The 20785-nt window shown below is 55.1% G+C and overlaps 6 protein-coding genes across 6 annotated transcripts; 4 read left to right on the forward strand and 2 right to left on the reverse strand.

Annotated features, from left to right (window-relative positions):
• Positions 1–2622: 2622 nt before the first annotated feature.
• WHR41_03917 (uncharacterized protein) lies at positions 2623–4981 on the reverse strand. The gene is made up of 3 exons (XM_069372523.1): positions 3295–4981; positions 3021–3245; positions 2623–2955 (listed from the first exon to the last, which is right to left on the reverse strand). Exons 1-3 carry the CDS (start codon positions 4949–4951, stop codon positions 2942–2944), a joined length of 1896 nt encoding a protein of 631 aa, XP_069230501.1. The 5' UTR covers positions 4952–4981; the 3' UTR covers positions 2623–2941.
• A 307-nt stretch (positions 4982–5288) lies between these two features.
• WHR41_03918 (uncharacterized protein) lies at positions 5289–7721 on the forward strand (the record flags this gene model as incomplete). Its single annotated transcript, XM_069372524.1, has 1 exon — positions 5289–7721. One exon carries the CDS (start codon positions 5289–5291, stop codon positions 7719–7721), a length of 2433 nt encoding a protein of 810 aa, XP_069230504.1.
• Positions 7722–7984: 263 nt separating this feature from the next.
• Positions 7985–10072, forward strand: WHR41_03919 (uncharacterized protein). Its single transcript, XM_069372525.1, has 5 exons — positions 7985–8336; positions 8401–8609; positions 8668–8830; positions 8892–9627; positions 9693–10072. The coding sequence occupies exons 1-5, from the start codon at positions 8270–8272 to the stop codon at positions 9733–9735; spliced, it is 1218 nt and encodes a 405-aa protein (XP_069230503.1). The 5' UTR covers positions 7985–8269; the 3' UTR covers positions 9736–10072.
• A 372-nt stretch (positions 10073–10444) lies between these two features.
• On the forward strand, positions 10445–12121 carry WHR41_03920 (uncharacterized protein). The gene is made up of 3 exons (XM_069372526.1): positions 10445–10701; positions 10767–10918; positions 11136–12121. The coding sequence occupies exons 1-3, from the start codon at positions 10566–10568 to the stop codon at positions 11871–11873; spliced, it is 1026 nt and encodes a 341-aa protein (XP_069230622.1). The 5' UTR covers positions 10445–10565; the 3' UTR covers positions 11874–12121.
• A 23-nt stretch (positions 12122–12144) lies between these two features.
• WHR41_03921 (uncharacterized protein) lies at positions 12145–16140 on the reverse strand (the record flags this gene model as incomplete). The annotated part of the gene is made up of 5 exons (XM_069372527.1): positions 12145–12754; positions 12813–13806; positions 13856–14077; positions 14148–14215; positions 14290–16140. 5 exons carry the CDS (start codon positions 16138–16140, stop codon positions 12392–12394), a joined length of 3498 nt encoding a protein of 1165 aa, XP_069230623.1. The 3' UTR covers positions 12145–12391.
• A 1228-nt stretch (positions 16141–17368) lies between these two features.
• On the forward strand, positions 17369–20561 carry WHR41_03922 (uncharacterized protein). The gene is made up of 3 exons (XM_069372528.1): positions 17369–17799; positions 17859–19274; positions 19322–20561. The coding sequence occupies exons 1-3, from the start codon at positions 17627–17629 to the stop codon at positions 20424–20426; spliced, it is 2694 nt and encodes an 897-aa protein (XP_069230624.1). The 5' UTR covers positions 17369–17626; the 3' UTR covers positions 20427–20561.
• The last annotated feature ends 224 nt before the right edge of the window (positions 20562–20785 follow it).

Raw genomic sequence — 20785 nt, forward strand, 5'->3', positions numbered from 1 at the left:
CAGTAAAGAAGGTCTACCCTACCAGAGCTACGTCCATCTCTCTACCGAACCACACACCTCACAGTCACAGCACTCGCTCTGCACCTCACACCCAGCGTGCAACCTAATCCGGCGTGGTGGCGCTACGCACATCGCCCTGCCAATGACGACGGTGCAGCCCGTCAGGCTCCGCCAGGCCTTGCTTGCCAGCTTGCGCGTGACAGCTCCACCGACCACACGAACGCAGACCCTCCACACACCACGCGCACGTCGTCTGTCACCTCGGCGAGGCATAGCAACAGCATCTCTTTCCCCGTCGCATCACCTCTGCCAACGGTCTCACGACGCACGCGAGCGCGCAACTCCGTTTCCCTTTCACGCGCCCCAAAGCGTCTACCGGCCGCCAGCCCAGCGCCGGGGCAGCAGCAGCAGCAGCAGCAGCACGCAGCTCCCAGGACAAGGGACGCGGGCAGACGTCCACGGCGCGCGCGAAGTGCGTGTGTGGCGTGCGCCATCCCGCGAGAGCCGTAGAGTGCGTGCAGGGGGGAGGGCGAGCGAAGCAACCTACCCTTTCGCAGCAATGACAATCTCCAGCAATCCCGTGACCGGCGCGCCCTAGGGCCGAGGTCTAGAACTTCGCACATCGCGACGATCGGGCGTGCAGAATTCGAGTCGAGTCGAGAAGCGAATCCACTCTGCCGCGCAAGCGATATTGGGCCAGTTTTTTTTCGGTGCAAATAATACGAGCATTTTCTCCACGGCGAGGGCCGGCTGACGTCCGCCGCGAGGCTGACGAAGTACCTCGACTTGTAATAATAATTGCGCTCGAGTTATTGCTATGCAGCAGCAATACATAAAACGCACAGCATCCAGCAGCCACCCAACCCGCCCTGCCCTGCGACACCTTCAACGGGCAGGCGCCCTTGGCCCAGACCTTTCTGGGCACAAACGGAAAACGGGGGGCAGCAGAACACCTCGTGGAGAACCGGGATAGTCTGTGGGCTCCGCCAATCCGCGGGCCCGCTTGGTCAATATAATCTGCCTCGCCGATCGGGTTCCTGCAAGCGGCAAGGCGCGCCGCGACGGGACACGGGGAGGGGTTCGGGCTGCTGGGTCGCGAACCGTGGATTCGAGGCCCGGCGGGCGTTGCGGCCGGCTTCACTTCTGTCGGCTCTGTCTTTTGTGTGTGCATGTCCAGAGCGCTGGGATGCGCGTTCCGTGGGTGCGATCGGTAGGTGTGATGTTTGTTTAATCTTGGGGCGGCAGCGCGTGGAGATTGGCTGCATGCGAGGTCGTTGCTATAGAGAGGCGCGCGGTATGCATGGGAGGTTTTTTGTGAGCTTTCGACCTTGACAAATTATTGAGGGTGTCGAAGAGCAAGTCGAGACGAGGGCAGAGACATTCGGCGGACTCATCTGCACATTTTTCCTATAGAAATGGTACCTATACGCAGGTCGCATGTATACAACAATTACCGCAGAATTGCACAGTCCATCCAATCCATCCCCCATCGACATCGTCCCCAAGCAATCTCGCAACCAGTTCCGAACGCAGCCATACGTGTGAACCACATCCACCTGCGAACCGCTGGCTCTTATGTACTATAACACAGATGCACCCCACACGGCACCAGCGCGCCGCGGAGAACGATTCCCACCAGTCCAGGCGCGGCAGCTCGGCATCCGATCGCAGAGTTCCAGAATGTCTCACCCCTATCTGCGCTCGAGAGTGCGATCTTCAGGAACGGTTTGTGGACGGATCTTATCGTGACCTGATAACGTCATCTGTCTTAGGTGAGGGACGCCTGGAATAGATTGTAGATTGATCGCGGAAGTCGAGTGGAGGTGCACGGCATGCGGTTTTGAGATCTTTGACAGGCAGGTAATGAATCCAGAGGAGCAGAATAGATGGAGTCGAAAACACACATCGCGCCTGAGGCCAACGATCCGCAAGACCTCCAGCTACGTGACACAATAGGGTATTTACTTATTCACAACCACCACGCCTTCACCCCTCCAGCACCTTCCCAAACAACCCCCCCAACCTGCCATCCGCCCTGACAAGCTCCACACACCAGCCCCTCAGCTCCCCCTCCCCCTCCACCCCAACAGCAGCCACCAACATCTCCGCAACGCCCCTCAACCCCTCCCTCACCTCCGCCATGCCCTCCCCCTCCAAATCCAACCACGCCCCCGTCAACCCCCCCAAAACCACAACCCGATGCTCGCCCACGCGCGGCCAGGCATTCCGCAGCACCGCCCGCAGCGCCTCCAGCGCAGCGAGCAGCACCTCGCGCTGCCGCGCGCGCGCGGCGTTCGTGAGCGCGTCGCGCAGCGGCGGCAGGAGGTACTGGAGGTGCTTGACGGTGTCAAGGGCGAGGGCGTCGAGGAGGGGCGGCAGGTGGGCGAGGAGGGTGGCGGCGACGAGCGGGTACTGGCCGGCGTGGGCGAGGGAGTGCAGGAGGGCGGTGCGGAGGTGCTTGTCGAGGGCGCGGAGGCGGGGGGTTGTGGTGGTTGGGTCGCTGGGGGGGAAGCGGGTGGCGGTCAGGGTTAGGAGGGCGGGGTAGGCGGTGTTGAGGATTGCGGCGGAATCGGGGGCGGGGGTTAGGGGGGGCAGGTAGGTGAGGCAGGGGAGCAGGGCGTCTTCGAAGACGGGGCCGAGGCCGGTGCGGGTGAGGAGGGTGGGTGGGGTGTTGTGCAGGAGGCTGTGGAGGAGGGATGCGCCGTGGCGTTTGTGTTTTGTTTCCCAGTCGTCGACGAGGGTGAGGATGGGTGGGACGAGGAGGGGCCAGAGACGCTCGGTGGATTGGGAGTCGAGGCTATGGACGACCCAGTGCAGGAGTGCGAGGGCGTGGGATTCCTTCTCGTTCTTCCAGGGCTTTGTGATGCGCTCGTCGGAGGACTCTGCCGTCATCTTCGCTGGCAGGTCTGCCGTGACTTTCTTGCGGCCCTGCTCGGTCACGCTATCCGGTTTGGCCTTCGCGAACAACGGACGGATGGTAAGCTTGAGGAAGTGGCTCGCGAGGGCGGAGGTAAGCTCACCATGCTTTTTCACCTCTTCGATCGCCTCGGTAGGGTCCTTGACGTCCGGGTGGCGGAGCTGCCATGCCATGACAACATCGAGAGCGTCCTTCATCCATGGGCCAGGTGGAGTCGAGAGGGCCTTGGCCAGCGTCTTGCCGTCGAGGAGTGGCTTGAGGCTGTAGGCCTCGAGGATGTCTAGGTCGCGGAGGTGGGTGACGAATGTGGAGTATTTGCGTTGAGTGGCTGTTTCATGATCAGCAGATGTTTCGTACTGGGTCAATAGATCACCTACCATCAACGTCGTCTTGATGCTCGATCAGCTCGACCAGTAGCGCATACATGACCTGGCTTCTCCAAGTAGGTCCCCATCTGCGGATTGCCATGCCGAGTGTGTCCCGCGCCGTCAGATCCTCACCCTCAGGAGCCTGTCGAATACGACGCTTCTGCACCTCTATACCGTTGACGAATTTTGTGATCTCGTCCAAATTACGGACTGACGATGTGATGATATCGCAGACCTTGTTCATGGCTTTGATGCCCTCGCGGATCACACCAGTAGGGATTGGAGGAGGCGCCTTCCGCCCCGGCTCCGATGCAGGTTGAGGAGCATCGCGATATGGGACTACCGCAGACAGGATCCATGTAAGGTAACGCTCATCATCGTCTCTGACAAGGATCTCAGACAGATCGCTCCCACTTCCGAGGAGCGTCTTCACCTCGTCAATCAGGGCGAGCGTTCCCTCGATATCAGGGCGATAATGTTTGGCGTCATCGACCGAAGGATCAGAGAAAATTGTGAAGTAAAGACCGAGGTCGAAAACCAAGCGCATGGCCTCATGCGGATCTGGCCCACGTAGAGCCTTCTCTAACTCTACACCTACGCGCTCACGGCTAATTTTTTTGCGGAGAGCGTCGTTGATATCTGGGTCGCCCATTGCTTTGAGCGCTGCTGAGTCGATAGTGTAGTCCAGTCGACTGGCGAACCGAATGAGCCGAAGTACGCGCAAAGGGTCATCTTTGAATGTCTGGTAAGGCTCAAGAGGCGTTCTAATAATGGCATTGGCCATATCATCGAAGCCTCGATTGGTGAAGTCTTCGATCTCTTGCGTGTTAACATTGTAGAACAAGGCGTTGACAGTGGCATCGCGTCTGAGAGCGTCCTCTTCCGGTGTGCCGAACTCCATTTGTGGGTTTCTGCTCTCGTCCGTGTACGTTTCCTTGCGAAGGTTGACCAGATCGATGTCCAGCCCAAGAATCTTGGTCGTCACGGTCTCGAGATGTTTTGACTTTTCGGGGTTGGCTTCAATCTTGTGAAGACCGCCGACGGTCTTGGACTTGTCGGTCGTTCCGGCTTTGGCACTCTGCTTCTCCGTAGTGGCGACGCCTTCGAGCCCGTACTTTTCAGGATTACCAGGAATCTCAAGGTACTCCTTGAGCCGCATGCCGAACTGAAGTCCGGTCATTTTGTTGATTGCAACATCGATGTCGTGACTCGGGACCCCCAGCAGCTTGTCGCGAACCCAGCCACCGGTGAACCGCAGGATGATGGGCTGTTTGGCAAGCTCGTCAGGGAGTGCAACTTGTTCGTCTCCAACTTGCGGCGGCAATTGATCGATGTAAGAAGCGACATCGAGAAGTAGACGGCGAAGGGTGCTTTCGATTCCGGTGAGCTCGAGAGTTTTTGGAGGTCCCGCCTCGTCATCGACCTCTTGAATCATTACGGGGCCCATTTTGGGTCTTTTAGAATGGAGTCGTGTGGGTGAAGCTGAGCTTAGTTTTCTTCGTTTGTTGCCTTCGGGTGATGTTGCAATGCGGCCGGGAGACATGTAAGACCGGTTTGCGCATCTGAGAACAAGCTGCTTGTGTGGTGACCTGTGAAATGCTGGCTGTTTGCACTTCAGAGAAAGCTGCGCAAGCCGGTGACTCAAGATAGCTTGACGAGCCAGCATTCACTCGGATTTGAGAATTATCATCAAATCAGGGTGAAAGGTCTGAACATTTGAGGTCCAAACAAAATCACGTAGCTAGCGCCGGAAGCCACGATACATACATCACTTTGAAGGTCTCGTAGAGTTAGAGACTCCTCGGACCCTCCCGGCAGCTGAATGCCTGAGGCTGCCAACCTACATGATCACGGAGACACCATCACGGACGATTGATCGGTCGAACGAACACCGGAACTCCGCTCCACAGCACACTCACACTGCCGCCGATACTGGAGACAAATGCTCAGAGTAGACATACAACGAAGTCCATCGCCACGCCGGACACCAGCGAGCCCTTCTGATGACACCGACGCCAGATGATCCGCTGCAATCACCGCAGGACTCGGACTCTGAGACGACTCTCGATGTCGCCAAGGGCAGACACTCGAAGCCGGGCAGGTCTCCCCTCTCGTCCATAACAAGCCTCCCGTACCGCCGATCAAATGCCTCGCTTTCTCAGCTCTTCCAATCGACCACCTCTCTCCCTACTGCGGCGGGGCCGTCTAGCGAATCTGGCACGGTAACCCCGACAGCAGCACCGCCAAATGGACTGGTTTTCTCACCCGGTAGCACGGGGTCTGCGCGACCCGCGTCGCCTGCTGTACCAGGAGCAAATCTAAGCGGCGAAACCAAAGACCTCATTCTGCGGGCGTTTGCGCCCCACGTATCGGTTCTAGCCTCGCAAGATACAGAAGAGTTGATCAGGCATAAGGGCATAAGTGGAGGTCTGCTGGAGCTTTTGCGGCCATTCGGAGAGCATGTTCAGGGCAAGGTCACAATTAGAGACAGCAGCGGCGCAAGCCGGTCATGGGACGACTTCGCGGTACGCTTCATGGGCGTCAAGGACGGCTTGGAGAGCCCGCGCATGGCGGATAGACGAAGCATGGAGTCGAACACCGACTCGGCGCAATATGGCGCAAAGCGACTCTCGGCGTTGGAGTTCAAGCCAGCAAGGCTACGATCTGGCGGCGATGTTCCGCAGATCGAGGAGCTCGTCGAGCGACATCTCACATTTGCTGAAGAGCAGTCCGGCCCGGTGGAGGCCGACTACCTCACATACAACATGGAGAGCTTGGATCGTGACCCTGGCTCTGACTCGCCTTTTTACATGCTCTACCTACGGCGGCTGTTGTCAGGTATTCCTCTGGTGCCTTCCGAGACTATCAGCCATCCTGTCGCTACTGTGATAGCCATTTCTTCTCGCTCGCCAAATCCAATTGAGGAGCTTCGGACACTTTATGCCTCATCGAACACCGGGGAGCATAGGGTACCGCCTTGGGTTTTGAACGAATTTCTACGATATTATGTCCTGATACACGACGAAGACTACGACGACATCTCGAAATCTATGGCCCTTTACGATCAGATGAAGCGCCACTTCGGCTTACACTGCCATCTCCTTCGACTCCGGAGCACTCAATGCGTGCCGTCCGATGACGACAGCGTTAAGCTCCCTCATACCGAATGGATGTCTGCAGCGGAGGAGTTGACAGAGATCGTGCGCCGAGAGACGAGTGAAGATGACGAAGATCCGACTCCATGCGTGTTCGAGTCCGACGCCAACGCCATCCGGTCCTTCGTGCGAGAGATGGTCACGCAGTCGCTGATCCCGAGTATGGAGCGCGCGTCGGCGCAATGGAACGACCAGGTTGCGTCTAGGAGGCGTGGCATAAGCGGTCGATTCATGTCGCTTTCGAAGCGATTCACAACATTCGGCGGACGCTCTTCTTCTGGTCCATCGCTGGGTGGCGCCGGCAGCAATTATGACAGCGTTCAGGGCTACTACAAGCCTGACGCACCTGAAGCTATTATGCGAAGACTTGCTGATCATGCCATGATGCTACGAGACTTTAAGCTTGCTCAAGGCACTTATGAGATACTCTGTCAAGACTTCAAGAACGATAAGGCGTGGAGATATTACGCGGGTGCAAACGAGATGGCGGCGGTCAGTACGCTGTTGGCCGCAGGGGGTCTTAGCAGCAAAGCTCGAACAGAGACGGTCGACCAATACCTTGAAGCGGCTTACTATTCCTATGTTACCCGTGCGAATGCCCCATACAATGCGCTTCGAACGCTGGTACTTGGATCCGAGCTTTTAAAATTACGAGGAGGCAGCGCACTGGACGACTCGGCTCGCTGGCTGAGCAAAATCATTGACGATCGCTTGGTGGGCCCTACCGGTTACGCCTTGCTTCTCGAGCGATCTGCTATCTGCTACAGCGAGCGTCAGGGCGTAGCAGGTCTAAGCGCCGGTGAGAGGAAACGGAAGGCAGCTTTCTGGCACACATTGGCCGCCGAGGCATGGTCAAAGCAGGATAAGAGCAGTCAAGCCGAGAACTGTCTGCGTGCTGCGGCTCGTCTGTACAAGTCGGGAGGCGCGAATCTCGAGTTTGGCAACATGCAGAACTTCCTTGCTTCTCTACAGGCGACGGTCAAGGCGAACCGAGCCGGACCGCAACACCTCGACATCGGCGACGACGAGCAGACGCTTGTAGAGCCCATGCAGGAGCAAGATCACCAATTTGGACCTCATTCGCCGATAGGCCACCGCAAAAGTATCAGCACCAATGCCGCCTACTTCCCCCAGGTAAACACTTCCTTTGACCCACTCGGAGCGGTGCCCAATGCATACGGTGGACCGCCAGCAGACGCATTGAATCCTCAAGCTGCTGCCGGTGGACTTCCTAGTCCAGGGCTGGAGCGTAGACAGACGAGAGACGATGGTTTTGAATGATGACATGGTCGTTTGGAGCGTGAATGGCATTTAGCGTAGGCGCAAGGCGTTTCGGCTCACGCGACAGCAATGATAGCACAAAGATATTAGACCAGGATTGTACAGTATGAGTTTGGGGACATCCACCTGTCGTTCCGCTCTCCTTCCGAGGCTCTCCCAAATCGAGGTCACGTAAATCGTCTGGTCACCGCTAATTTGTTTTGGCTTTACCTGTGACGACTGCGCACGGACCACGCCAGCCACCTGTTAGCTGGCCTACCCCTGCTCCTCCACGAGTGCAAAGATTCGAGCTGCACTATTGCGACATCAACCCTCACTACCGCTACAGAGCACCCATACGGCCCCGCAGGACTGCATTGCCAGCCCCTCCTCCACCTGTACATCGAATCGCGCATTGTATTCCGAGCGCGACTGTTTAGCGCCCGCACCCCGCGTGGGAAAGACAGCTCCGAAACATACAGACCTAGCGTCGCGTCGCGGGCCATCGCAAAACACATTACCACACGCGATTTCAAACTCGGCGGTATCGCGCAAACACATCCGACACAATGGCTGCCGAACGCGTCCTCCCGGAAGACAGGAACCCGATGCTCGTGGAAGAGCGCGCGCCTAGCCGTACGTCGACCACGCGATGCGCCTCGATCGCCGCACCCTTCGCTAACCATCCACGACACTGCAGATGAGATTCTTGTCGAGCGCCGATGCCTTGGCCAGACCGAGTTGAAAGTAAAGCCTGGCCAGATTGGCACTTCGAACGCGACGAAGCCGGACAACCTGGGCGTGCTCGACTATGCGCACCTGCGCGTGCCGCTGCCCAGCGACCTGAGCTCGAGTGGCATTTTCGTCAAGGGACCGAACAGGAAATATCCGGAGGCATACTTTCTGATGGTAAGAGGAACAATGTTGGATGAGACGAAAAGCGCGTTGCGCTGACGGTACGCGACAGAGGCGCTCAAGCGACGGATACATTAGCGCCACCGGCATGTTCAAGGCGGCTTTCCCATATGCGTCTGTGGATGAGGAAACAAACGAGAAAGACTTCATCAAGTCGCTCCCCGAGGCCTCGAGCGAAGAGGTCGCGGGCAACGTCTGGATCAACCCGGACCAAGGTAAGACTTTCGCGCGCCTTTCACATGCTCTGCTCGCGTCGCTCACATGACCACTCTTCAGCCCTCAGCTTGGCGGATGAGTACGGCATCAAACTCTGGATCGCCGCGCTTCTCGACCCCGAACCTATCACCCACGGCACCAGCGACCCCAAGAAGAGCATCACATCGCCACCCACTTTCCGCATCAAGGATCCCGTCAACGGCCTTGGAAGATCACCCGAGAAGCCCACCGACGGCCGACGCTCCACACGCGGCCGCAGCCTGCGCTCCGCCTCGCCCATGAAGAAAGAGACTCCTGCGCGCAAATTCGCCACTCCTCGCAAAGCGCGCAAGGGCCGCGCCGCCGCGAAGCTCGAAGAGGAAGCCGCCGCGATCGCCGAAGAGGCCGCGGAGTCCATCAACGGCGACCTCGCGACCGCGACCGCCCGCGAGTCAACCGAGAACGTCAAGGTCGAGGTCGAAAATACCACGCAGCCTTCGCCCGGAGCCGAGGGCGAGGAGATCGAGAAGACAAAGGTCAACATTGAGATGCCCGCGGGCCTTCCGGAACTGGAACTCCCCAACGACGCACAGGCTATGCTTGCTGAGGCGCGCGCGATGGTGCACGAAGCTGAGAAGATCGGCGGACCGTCGGGCAAGGCCAAGGGCAAGAGGAAGGCGGAGGAGATGATCGAGGACGAGGAGGAGGAAACGGAGCAGCTGCCGCCCAAGCGAGTAAAGGCCGTGCAGACGGAGCTTCGGAAGGAGAAGATCAAGAGGAGAGCGATCACAGGCATTGCTGCCGGATTGGCGCTTGGGTGAGTTTTTTTTTTTTTGAAACCGGAATCCTGGTGTGAGATTAGAGACTAATGTTCGGCTACAGTGCGCTCGTCCCCAGCATCATCGCCGCTTTCCCATGGGCATGATACCCTCCGCTCGCGCATGCTTTTTAGTGTCTTTGAAAAAATTGCCCTGATTTGATTGCTGTTCGGAAATACCATTCTTATTTCGCTCCTGCTGGAGTCCCGGCCGTCTTCCGCACGAAGGTCCGGTGGTGCCACCAGCTTTTATGCAGAGGGCGGATGAGTCGCGAAACACGAATGCTCTGTTGGATATGGAGAAAATAGTCGCTGGCGAAGTCGCTTGCATCGACTCAGACAACACGAAAAGCGGTGTCTGCTCTGATGTGTAGTATTACAATATTGTAGTAATGGAAAGTCAAACAAAAAGGAAAGGAATGACATTTTGCGATGTTTCCCTCAAGTCGTTCGCTTGCTCTATTCGAATCTGTACCGTCTGCAATTCATAGATTGTTACATGTATTTCGGTCCATTTGTCTAATCGGCAGGGAGCCGAAGAGTCCGAGAGCTGAATGCCGAACGACGTCATGCTTGTGAAAGTACCCGGAGCATGACCCTCTCGCAGCAATGCTAGTCTGATGCCTCGAATGGGTTTTGTGTACTCCTCTAGAATAACAGGATAGATCTCGCGAGTCGTAGCTGCGCCTGGAGTAAGCGCCCAGCCATTGGATCTCGCGTCCGAACCGGTCACATGACCTCACTGCGAGAGGGGTTCCTCGGCTCTCGTCATGGCCCAAAGCCCGATAACCCGCCCATACCCGTGGGTGGAACGAGTACAGTGCCGCTCGCCCTTAGCAATGCCATGACAGCCGTCGGCTAGGAATCGTTATACTTCATCTCCCGTAGTCTGTCTGTTGTAGAGCGGGAGATCCATACAACTAAACACACAGCTCGAGATGACTACCGCGGTGAGGGCAGCTATGCCCTGGAAGCATCTAGTCAAGCCTTTGGGCAGTCAAGCGGGAAGGAGATGTTTTGCTACGGGGAGCTCGTTGCAGGCTAGTTATGGGTTTATTGGGCTTGGTCGGATGGGTGAGTCTTCTCTGAAAAGTGGGAATGCTTCAATTGGGCCAGTTGCTGACGATTAAGCTCCATAGGCTACCCAATGGCCAAGAATCTTCGAGCAAAGATCCCGGAGTCAGACACCATGGTCATTAATGATGTGAACGATTCTGCCACTCAGCAATTTGTTAATGAGGTTGGCAATGTCACCATCGCGAAGACCGTTCGAGAGGTCGCTGAGCAGACGGTATGTGCATTCATTGCAAAGACTATACCAATGGTCTCGTTCCCTGGATCTCGTTTTGAAGATGATTTTCACAAACTTATTCGAGCAATGATCAACGCGGTGCAAACCGTCCGTGATTACACATGAACCACCCACAAAATCTGAAGCATTCTTCTGGATTGAAGTAACGTCGACATGTCATCTCGGTGAAATCACCTGCTGACCATTGGCATATCAGGAAAACATTATCACCGTCCTGCCAGAGCCTCAACACGTAAAAGCAGTCTACAAACAAATCCTAGAACAAAACAATCTCCTCACAGCAACTCCGATCAAAAAGGAACGCCTCTTCATCGACTGCAGCACAATCGACCCCATGACCTCCGAAGAAGTCGCCGCCCAAGCCCACAACACCGGCCAAGGCCGCTTCGTCGACGCGCCCATGTCCGGCGGCGTCGTAGGCGCAGCAGCCGGCAAACTCACCTTCATGATCGGCGCAGAGCACGACATCGTCGCGCGCGTGACCGAGATCCTCAGCCTCATGGGCAAGCGAGTCGTGCATCTGGGCCCTCCGACCAGCGGCTTGAAAGGCAAGTTGGCGAACAACTACCTCCTCGCTCTCAACAACGTCGCCACATGTGAGGCGATGAACATGGGCGTCAAGTGGGGTCTCGATCCCGCGAAGCTGGCGGACATGATCAACACCGCCACGGGCAAGTGCTGGCCCAGCGAGGTGAACAACCCCGTTCCTGGCGTTGTCGAGGGCGCGCCGGCTGGGAAGGATTACGAGGGTGGATTTGGAACGGCGCTCATGCTGAAGGATCTGAAGCTTGCGTTGAAAGCTGCCGAGGAGGCGGGCGTCTCACCTTATTTGGGTGAGAAGGCGAAGGAGGTTTATACTGCGGCGGCGGCGGACGAGAAGTGCAAGGGAAGGGACTTTTCGGTTGTGTATAGATACCTTGGTGGCAAGGAATGAAAATGTCTCCAAGTTGGGTAAAATTGAAGAGCTGGTGCCATCGCCCTTAGTGTAAGATCAATTACTTGATCGGGCGAGAGCTCAGGGAAACATTACGTGCATCTCAATGGTCTACAGGCTGAAGTGTTGAGATAGTCCAGTTGGTATCAGCATGAGGGAAATTGTTCTGTTCGGAACAACAGAGTCGAGCCTCTCTGCATCTCAGTGGCAAGTGTCTCAATCAATAATATCAAGGCGAATGGTAGCAGCACACAGTCGCAATATTTCTGATGGGGTGATGCACCCGAGTTTTTGGTTTTCAGATTGATATTTTTGATAAAGATGCCTACAATTCATACCCGGCCATGGCGCCCTTATGGCTCAAATAGCTATGCCCCATTAAGATGAAGCCTAAGTCTGTCGGTGATACGATGCTGAATCCCATGTCTCCGTGATTTCGCGTGCCCATGATGAGTCCGCTGTTCCCACAATCATTCTTCATCCTGTAGAGAAGCCCTGGTTCCACCCCACTGCCCTGCTCAATGGTCGTCCACAATGCCGTCACCCTCCGCATCACTCTCACGCTCGGCTGCAGGCTGTGGACGTGGAGCAGCATGCTCGCCATCGGCGCCGTCATCGTCCCGATGCGCATAAATGAACGGTCTGCCGTTGTCGTCCGCAACGACCTTGCCGAACAAGCGGACGAGCTCGTTCGCGCTGATCTTTTCCTTGCGCTTCGATTCGTCCATAGCGTCGTCGATAGAGATCTGCTTGGAATCCTGTAAAGCCACGATTGCCTCATCGATGGTATCCTTGATAACTAGTCGTGTCATATGGGTTTCCTTTTCTTGGCCGATGCGGTAGACGCGGCTGAATGCTTGCTGTTCGATCGAAGAGTTCCACTGTCGAGCAGGTCAGTGAAATAAGTTCGTGGTGTGTACTGATAAAGGAACATCATACCCAAGGGTCCAAGCAAATCACACGGCTAGCCATGGTAAGGTTTAGGCCAATCCCACCGCATTTTAAAGAAGCCAGCAGCACGCGTACTTCCTTTTTCGGATCGCCAAAGCTTGCAAGAGCCTTTTGTCTGCATTCCTGAGACATACCGCCAGTGTACTTCTCCGCTTTCCAATCCTCAGTGTTGCAGATTCGACCCAAGAGATTGATCATTGCAATGAACTGGGAATAGACGATGATTTTCACATCGGGATCCTCGGCAATCCATGTCATGATTTGAGCTTTGAGGGCGACAGTCTTAGACGATGGCAGCACTTCGCCCTTCATGTACAGCCAATTCTCGAGCTCCGGCTTCTTCTTCTTTTTCTTTGAGGAACCTGTGGAAGAGCTGGAATCCTCACTGCTACCAGTACTGGGATTTCCACCCGCGGAAAACTCTTCGAGCTCCCGTTCGCATGGGCGTGCATCATGGAAAACAATTCCACACTCGATGCATCGGACTTGTTCACGTAGTTTGCGATGAGCGCTCGCTGCAAGTTCGTTCAAGCAGTCATGGCAATAGACATGATGACAAGAAGTTACCATCGCTTCTGAGGGCGGCTGCTTGCAGGCCGCGCATCTTGTCCGCCGGGTTATTTCGTCAAAGACTTCGCTGTTCCGCAGACCATTCAGGTAACGCGAGAAGTTGTAGGTCAGTCCGTGCACTCCTCCAAGATCATCAGCTAGTGAGTCGAATGCAAGCCTGCCGATTGGTACAGTCTCCGTCTCGGTGATTTTTGTGTCGCCAGTGGAATCAGTACGCTCTCCGTTAGTGTCCCTGCTCATGCTGTGATGAAGATACTGGAGGAGCTCTTGCGTTTCGTCCGATAGATCCAGGGAGCAAATAGTCCAGAGTTTCTCAAAGTCTTCTCGCTCCAATAGATCGACTAAGGTTTGCTGAATCAGCAGTACGTGGCTACAGAGCTGACGAAGCCTCAGCAACATTGTCCAGATGGCGCTATTCAAAGGTTAGCAGATTTCCTCATGATTCGAGGATGCCTCCATACTTGTAACTTTTTTCAAGCTCGCCACTTCGAGAGATGCAATTGATCCGGCTAATGAATCGAGCTTTCACGATTTCGTAGACCGCACGCTCTATCTCGTTGAACTCGAGCCATCTCGTGTCCTCCGAAGGAGGCGGCAGGACGAGCAATCGTGCATTGAAGAGCTTGTCGCGGTGTGTGCGTCTGATCATGAATTGAGATAAACGAGATTTCAGTCGCGCCATGCTGGAGTAGTGTGGTACGCTGTTAGCAAACTCTTCAATGCGATCCAAAGAGGTGTCGAGTCCAGACTCACCCATCCTCGTCATCTGTGCCAGCGTAGTAGTTCTCCTTGAAAAGCTTGAAAGAATCTGTGTGAGGTACCTGCTCCCGTCACTATGTTAGAAATGATACTGACAGAATCGATGTCGAATGCTGTTTGACGGGAAGATCATTACCTTCAAGAATTTAAATTGAGAATAGAACTCTTTTGGGCTGTTGAGCACGATCGTTCCTGAAATGGACCAGCGAAGGTCGGCTTCAAGCGCTGTGCACGCTCTACCGGTGAGGCTCGCATGGTTCTTGATCGCTTGAGCCTCATCGAGAATTATGCGGTGCCATTTGATACGGTGAAGCAGACCTTTGTGCTCCTCGTAGTATTCTTCCCACCATTTCTGTTTCTGCTCAGCAGTCACGAACTTAGAAGGGATTTCGGCGCGCGGATAACTCTTGCAGACTTGCGAATACGTTGTGAGGACAATATCGCATTCACGCAGCCTCTCAAGCTCCTGGTTTCCCTTAAGTTTCGCGGAAGTGTGGTACTCAATGAAGCGACCAATTCCGTGCTTCTTGTTTTCTGTGTCGGTCCACAACTTGTCTTTGATCTCTTGCGCCCACTGAGGGACGAGGGCAGCGCTTGCCACTATCAAGGTAGAGTGGCATGTTGTAGTGTGAAGAGGTTTCCCGTTCACAATAGCTGCCAAAGTGGTGATGGTCTTTCCTAGGCCCATTTGATCTGCAAGGATACCGCCCTTTGGTTGTTCAGTCGAGCTTTCTCGCTCGCGCATGAACGCAGCGCCGAGAACCTGGTAGGGTTTAAGGGCAACCTTCATGCCCTTGATCGTCCAATTGATGCCATCAGCTGCAGTCTTCACACTGTGACCACTGCCTGTGAAGAAAGCCAGTCGATCATTGAAGTATTTTCTGTCCATGGTGGCGATCTTTCTGTTTTCCATTGGCACGCTTTCGATCAGCTGCTTGAATGCCTCGGCCCTTACAGTTGTCGAGCTATCAAAGGTAGGCGGCTTAGCCAGGTTCTCAGTATGAGCGGCGTCGCTGATGATGTTGCCGTTTATGATATTGTCTGCATTCATCATGACAGGGCCGGTGTATTTCGGCTGCCGACCCTTTCCCGTACCGTTTCCCTTCGTCTTCGTCTTCGTTTTCGGGGCTTGCTTGGCACGCCCCTTACCTTTGTTGCCGCCTTTCGCTACCGTATCGCCTTTGCTCCCAGAATCTTGGCATTCGCGGTACCGTGCAAGAATATCGTCTGTAGCCTCGGGCTGCTCAGGCGCCTTGTTCTTTGGGGGTCTGCCGCGCTTTTTTGGCTGCGTCGTCGGAGTAGCAGGTGCTTTGCGCTTCTGACCAGCCCGGGGCTGAGGAAGAGCATCCTCCTCTACAGAGCTCTCTTCAAGATCCGGGTGGCTCATGATGGTTGAAAGGGCGTCTTCGGCAGCGTTAGACTGCATTTCAGTACCAGCGGAGCGACTCTTGAGAAGACGCATCTTCTCTGCAAACTCGGCTTCGATGAAAGTCTCCTCCTCATCCATGCTGAGCGTCCCCGCGAACCTCTTCTCTTCGACTCTCCGCTTCAAAGCCTGGAACGATTCTGCTGGACCCGCAGCATCCGGTGAAACATTGTTGCTGTCCGGAACGAAAAGAGACGATGCGTCCGGCTGGGGTTCCGGCTGCTGAGGTTCTCGCATAGACTTCGCAGCGTTGCGCTGCATCTGCTTCAATTTCTCCTCCAGCAATTTCTGCTTGGATTCCTTGTTGTTCGGCTGGGCGGCCTTCGGCTTCTTCAGCAGAGAGCTCCCGAGATTCACGGGCGCGTTTTGTTTCTTGGGCGGCAATTTCAGGAGCGGCCGGGTTAGCTCGTTGTCTTCTCCGTCGGAGATCAAGTCGATGACCTCGGTTTCTTGAGTCTTCGGGAGGATATTGTCGTCCAGAGGCTCGGTTTTGATAGGTGGGGTTTGGGGGAGTGGTGGGACTGGGGATGTTTCTGAGGCGGGTTCTCTGGGTGAAGCCATGGCTGGAATGCCAACGGCGGATGTTAAGTCGTGATTTGAGAGGTGCGAGTAGGCAGGAAGGATGTTTGGTGGGAATTAGAGAATGGATGGAGAGAGGGAGGGTCGGAGGTAGTTGTGGGTGTCAAAGAGGTAAGAAGAGGGTGAGCACAGTCATATATATAGCCTGCGTTACTGCAAGTTAGGTTATCACATGCTGAATGGCAGGGTCAGTGATGTTGTAGCTGGGAAGTGATTGAGCAAAGAGATGATGCCCAGTGGGATTCCAGAATGAGGGAAGCAATGGAACAACTGAGCTGGAAGAATGCTCATACCTCCGATTTTCGAGATGAGCCGGTGGTAGTACCAACGACTACAGGACACTGTGAAACTTACGGGCCATTGAGATGGCCCTCAAGACCTTTGGACAAATTGCTGTGCTGCGCGTCTCGATGGCATGAGAAAGGCTTCGCAGTGCTATCAGCGTTCATGAACATATATGACATGACTGTGACCATGGCGCGCTGGCTGGCGAGCTCCCTAAAAAGCACGATTGTTTCGTGCTACTACCGTCACCCTCGAGTTGTTGCGTCGCCCCCGGCGCGGAGAGATGGCAATCCATATACCCAGTTCATAACTTCGCAACTCGTGGAATTTATTACGCGATCCCCGTACGATCCAGAAGAGATGTTTCGGCACAAGACGAGCGCAGGTTGAGGTATGATGAAAGACCAGAGTATCACGAGAGGTTGCGCTTGTGAGGGCTTCTGAACCACCCTGTCGGAACCGGTGGCTGGTTTCAAACATCTTCAAGCGTCCGACTTCGGGAAACCCATCTGGTCAAGGCTGTGTTGCGTGGCAGTCCCTTTCTTGTGCCGACGTCCGCCGTTCTCGAGTAATGCTGGGTCGAGGGCCAGAAAGGAATATATGGTCAAGCTACTGGCCCTTCTATCGAATTACCTTACCATATCCAGAAATGCTCTCGCAGGCAAAATATTCTTGCACGCCGATCAGTAATCTCTGGGACCATCCATGACATATACTGTTACCAGAGTTGTGGGATAATATTGTACGTTTGATTCAAGTTCGAGCGCCGAAGCACTGGCCGAAGGCACCCCAGAAAACTCCCCTGCAAGTGCCAAAGGCTGCCGTATTGCCGAGGCACTAGTCTCGGTACCAGACGCTAAAGTTGAGTACCATTGTACTTCTCCGCGGCTGCGACCGCCATAGACTCAGACTAGGTGGGGTGTTATGGCGAGACTGTGTGGTGATCGGAAATCCTCCTTAATAAGCAGTGACGGGGAGAGCGCACGAGACGCCGATGGCGGATGTGTCGCAGATCCTCAGGCGTCAACCCATGCCGAGTCTTCTTGAGTGATCCTCGCCTATCGTGCATCTATCGTGCCACTCGAGATACTGCTCTTACCCGCGCCTCTAGCCGCCCAGCCGCAAGTCTTATCTCCTCGGAGATGCTCACCTTCATGCCTTGAAAGAGTCTGCACGCGTCAGGATGGCACAGCAGGGTGCAGAGGACGTCAAACAGAGCGGCAGCACAGCGCCCGGAACGACTCTGCCAACGGGATCGGCGAAGCCCAAACAACGAAGTAGGAGGAAGCATGCGCTGCAAGAGGAGGACGATCCGTCCAAGCGGCGATGCGTTTCCACAGCCTGTATAGCATGTCGGTACGGTCTTGTCCCTCCTCCCGGCAAACCTAAACACATCTGACCGCTTGGGACCACAGTAAGCGTAAGAGCAAATGCGATGGCAATCAGCCCAGTTGCGCCGCGTGCGCCCAGGTCTATAACACTGAGTGTGTCTATTCGCCATGGACGGACCATCGCCGCAAAGGCGTGTACAAGCAGGACGCCGACGGACTCAAGATGAAGAATAGCACGCTGGAGACACTCATTCAAGCCATACTTAATTGGCCAGAAGAGGATGTGCCAGGTCTCGTGAGCGAGATCCGATCCTGCGAGAGTCTCGACGAGGTCGCGGAGAAGATTGTAGCCAAAGAGAGCGGAATTGAACCGGAACAAGACGATGGTGATACCGGAGCCCTGGAAGGCGCTTCGTCCGTGGACGGGCCGTCGTTTGAGTCGCAGCTTTTCGGGAAGATGGGCGATTTGCAGCTGGACGACGGCTCAGTGCGATACATTGGAGGTACCTCAACGCTGATTCACCTGGACAACTACGACGTGGCACCAAATGAGGACGAGTTTGAGCAACAGGAAGACCCGATCACCTCTTGGACGACTGTCACAGACGACGCAGAACTTGTGCTCCATCTTCTGAATATGTACTTTACCTGGCACTACACGTTCTTCACTACCTTGTCCAAAACACTGTTCTGGCGCGACTTCTCTCTTGGACGGCCACCAACCGATACTGCGCGCAAGACGCATTATTGTACCCCGTTGCTAGTGAATGCGATGCTTGCTTTAGGCTGCCATTTCACATCGAACCCTGGCGCCAGAGATGACCCTAATGATTCAGCAACGGCTGGCGACCACTTCTTTCGAGAAGCAAAGCGTTTGCTGATGGAGAACGATGGCCACGAAAAAGCGCGCTTAACAACCGTGCAGGCGATGGCTTTGATGTCCGTCAGAGAAGCCGGCTGCGGACGAGAAGCCAAGGGATGGGTGTACAGCGGAATGTCCTTCAGGATGGCGAATGATATGGGTCTCAACTTGGATTCTGGAAACATGACATCTAACAAACATATCAACGGAGACGAAGCAGAAGAGGATGTGCGACGAATCACCTTCTGGGGATGCTTTCTCTTCGACAAATGCTGGTCCAACTATCTTGGAAGACTACCGCAAATTCCAATGGCTATGATCACCGTCCCAAAGCCTGAAGTCTTTCCGGACGAAGATGCCACCGCTTGGTGCCCGTACACGGATTCCGGCTTCACGCAAGCCAACTCACAGCCTGCGCGCACTCGCGCTGTCGCTTTGCAGATCACTAAGCTCTGCGAAATCAGCAACGACCTCTTGCAAAACTTCTACAACCCCTCGGACCTGGCGAAAACGAGAGGAAAGTCAGTCGAGCTCAAGAAATTGAGCGACATCCACACTCGTCTTGAAAGCTGGCGACGAGATCTTCCAAAGGAGCTGGAGCCAAAAGAGGGCTGTCTATCGAGCGTCTTGATCATGCAGTAAGTTCCCAGTGTCCTCAATCAAGACAATTACTAACAGCTGCTAGTATGTTCTTCCAACTCCTGTTCATCCATCTCTTCCGGCCGTTCCTTAAGTACACGCAGGCGACATCACCGTTACCTCCAACGGTAAGCCCGCGCAAGCTTTGCACAGCAGCAGCGGCAATGGTCTCAAAGCTCATGCGCTTGTACAAACGATCTCATGGACTACGGCAAATTGTCAACGTCGCCATTTACATTGCTCATTCCGCCTGTACCATCCACCTCATCAATCTGCCAGAGAAGAATGCTCGGCGAGACATTGTTCATGGCGTCAAGCACCTGGAGGAGATCGCCGAAGGTTGGCTTGGTGCCCGACGCTCCCTCAGCATACTCAACGTGCTTGCGCGTAAGTGGAACATTGAGTTGCCGGAAGAGGCGGAAGCTGTACTTGCCCGCACCGAGGCCAAATACGGCGCCTATGCCGGCGACATCTCCTCTCCTTCATCTGAGCAGAATCGCGCACTGGGGAGTGTCATCAATCCCATCCCGAACGTGACACAGCAGAGTTGGCAAGCGCCGCCTTCCATTGATACTTCAGAGGTTTATTACGGCAAAAACCCAAGCCAGGCTGGAACTTCGCATCGTCCACAAAGCAGCGGTGCTACTCGCAATGTCCCGCCATCAGACCTCAACCCAATGCGTGCGGCACAATACGCTCAAGCAACTTCGACGCCACCACAGCAAACGATGCCCAACAGACACCGAACTCGTGAACCTCTGAACGCCAGGGTCGGCGCAAGTCCCAGTAACATGTTCGGTGGCGTCGAGCAACTGCTGCGAGACACGCAAGACTGGGCGTACCGCGATCAGGCTCAGCTTGCTACTGGGTTTGAGAATTGGACTTCTCTCGATGTGGCCGACCCTTCTGCAAGTTGGATGAGCGGTCCCACCGGCGATGGCAACACATCCTTCCCGGTACAGCAGCAACAACAAGCACAGCCTCAGCCATCTGCACGCACAAACCCCGATCCTTCCTATGCGATGAACAACGGTGGCGCAGTCAGCAGTGCTGCTGCCAATGCAAACACGTTCTCCGTGATGAGCTGGATGAACGGCAGCAACCCGTACACGAACATGATGAATTACGACGAAGAAGAATGGTACCGTTGATCCATGAGTGTGTCGCAAGAAATTGAGAGGTTGGACATGGAACAGGGTGATGTTTCAAGCGCTTTTTCTTTGCTATTCGAACGTAAACGTGAACGTGATACCCGCTGCAGATGAATGAAACGATTGAATTATTGAGTTCCATCATTCGATTAGTACTGTCATGATTGTAGGAGTTTGGGGATAACGTTTCGCACGCGCCAGCGCGAATGGCACACGGCACTTACCGACACAGAGAAGCACCCAGTCAATCATGTCCTTTAACATCTGCCTTACGGCCTTGGTATTCTCGTGTATCCAAACAGAATGGAGTCTTCCACAGAAAGACGTGTGCCGAGGCTCCCCTTCCCGACAGTGGTCTG

This window comes from Cladosporium halotolerans (genome assembly GCF_011745625.1).
Source record: "Cladosporium halotolerans strain TM138-S3 chromosome Unknown Sca10, whole genome shotgun sequence".
Taxonomy (NCBI): domain Eukaryota; kingdom Fungi; phylum Ascomycota; class Dothideomycetes; order Cladosporiales; family Cladosporiaceae; genus Cladosporium; species Cladosporium halotolerans.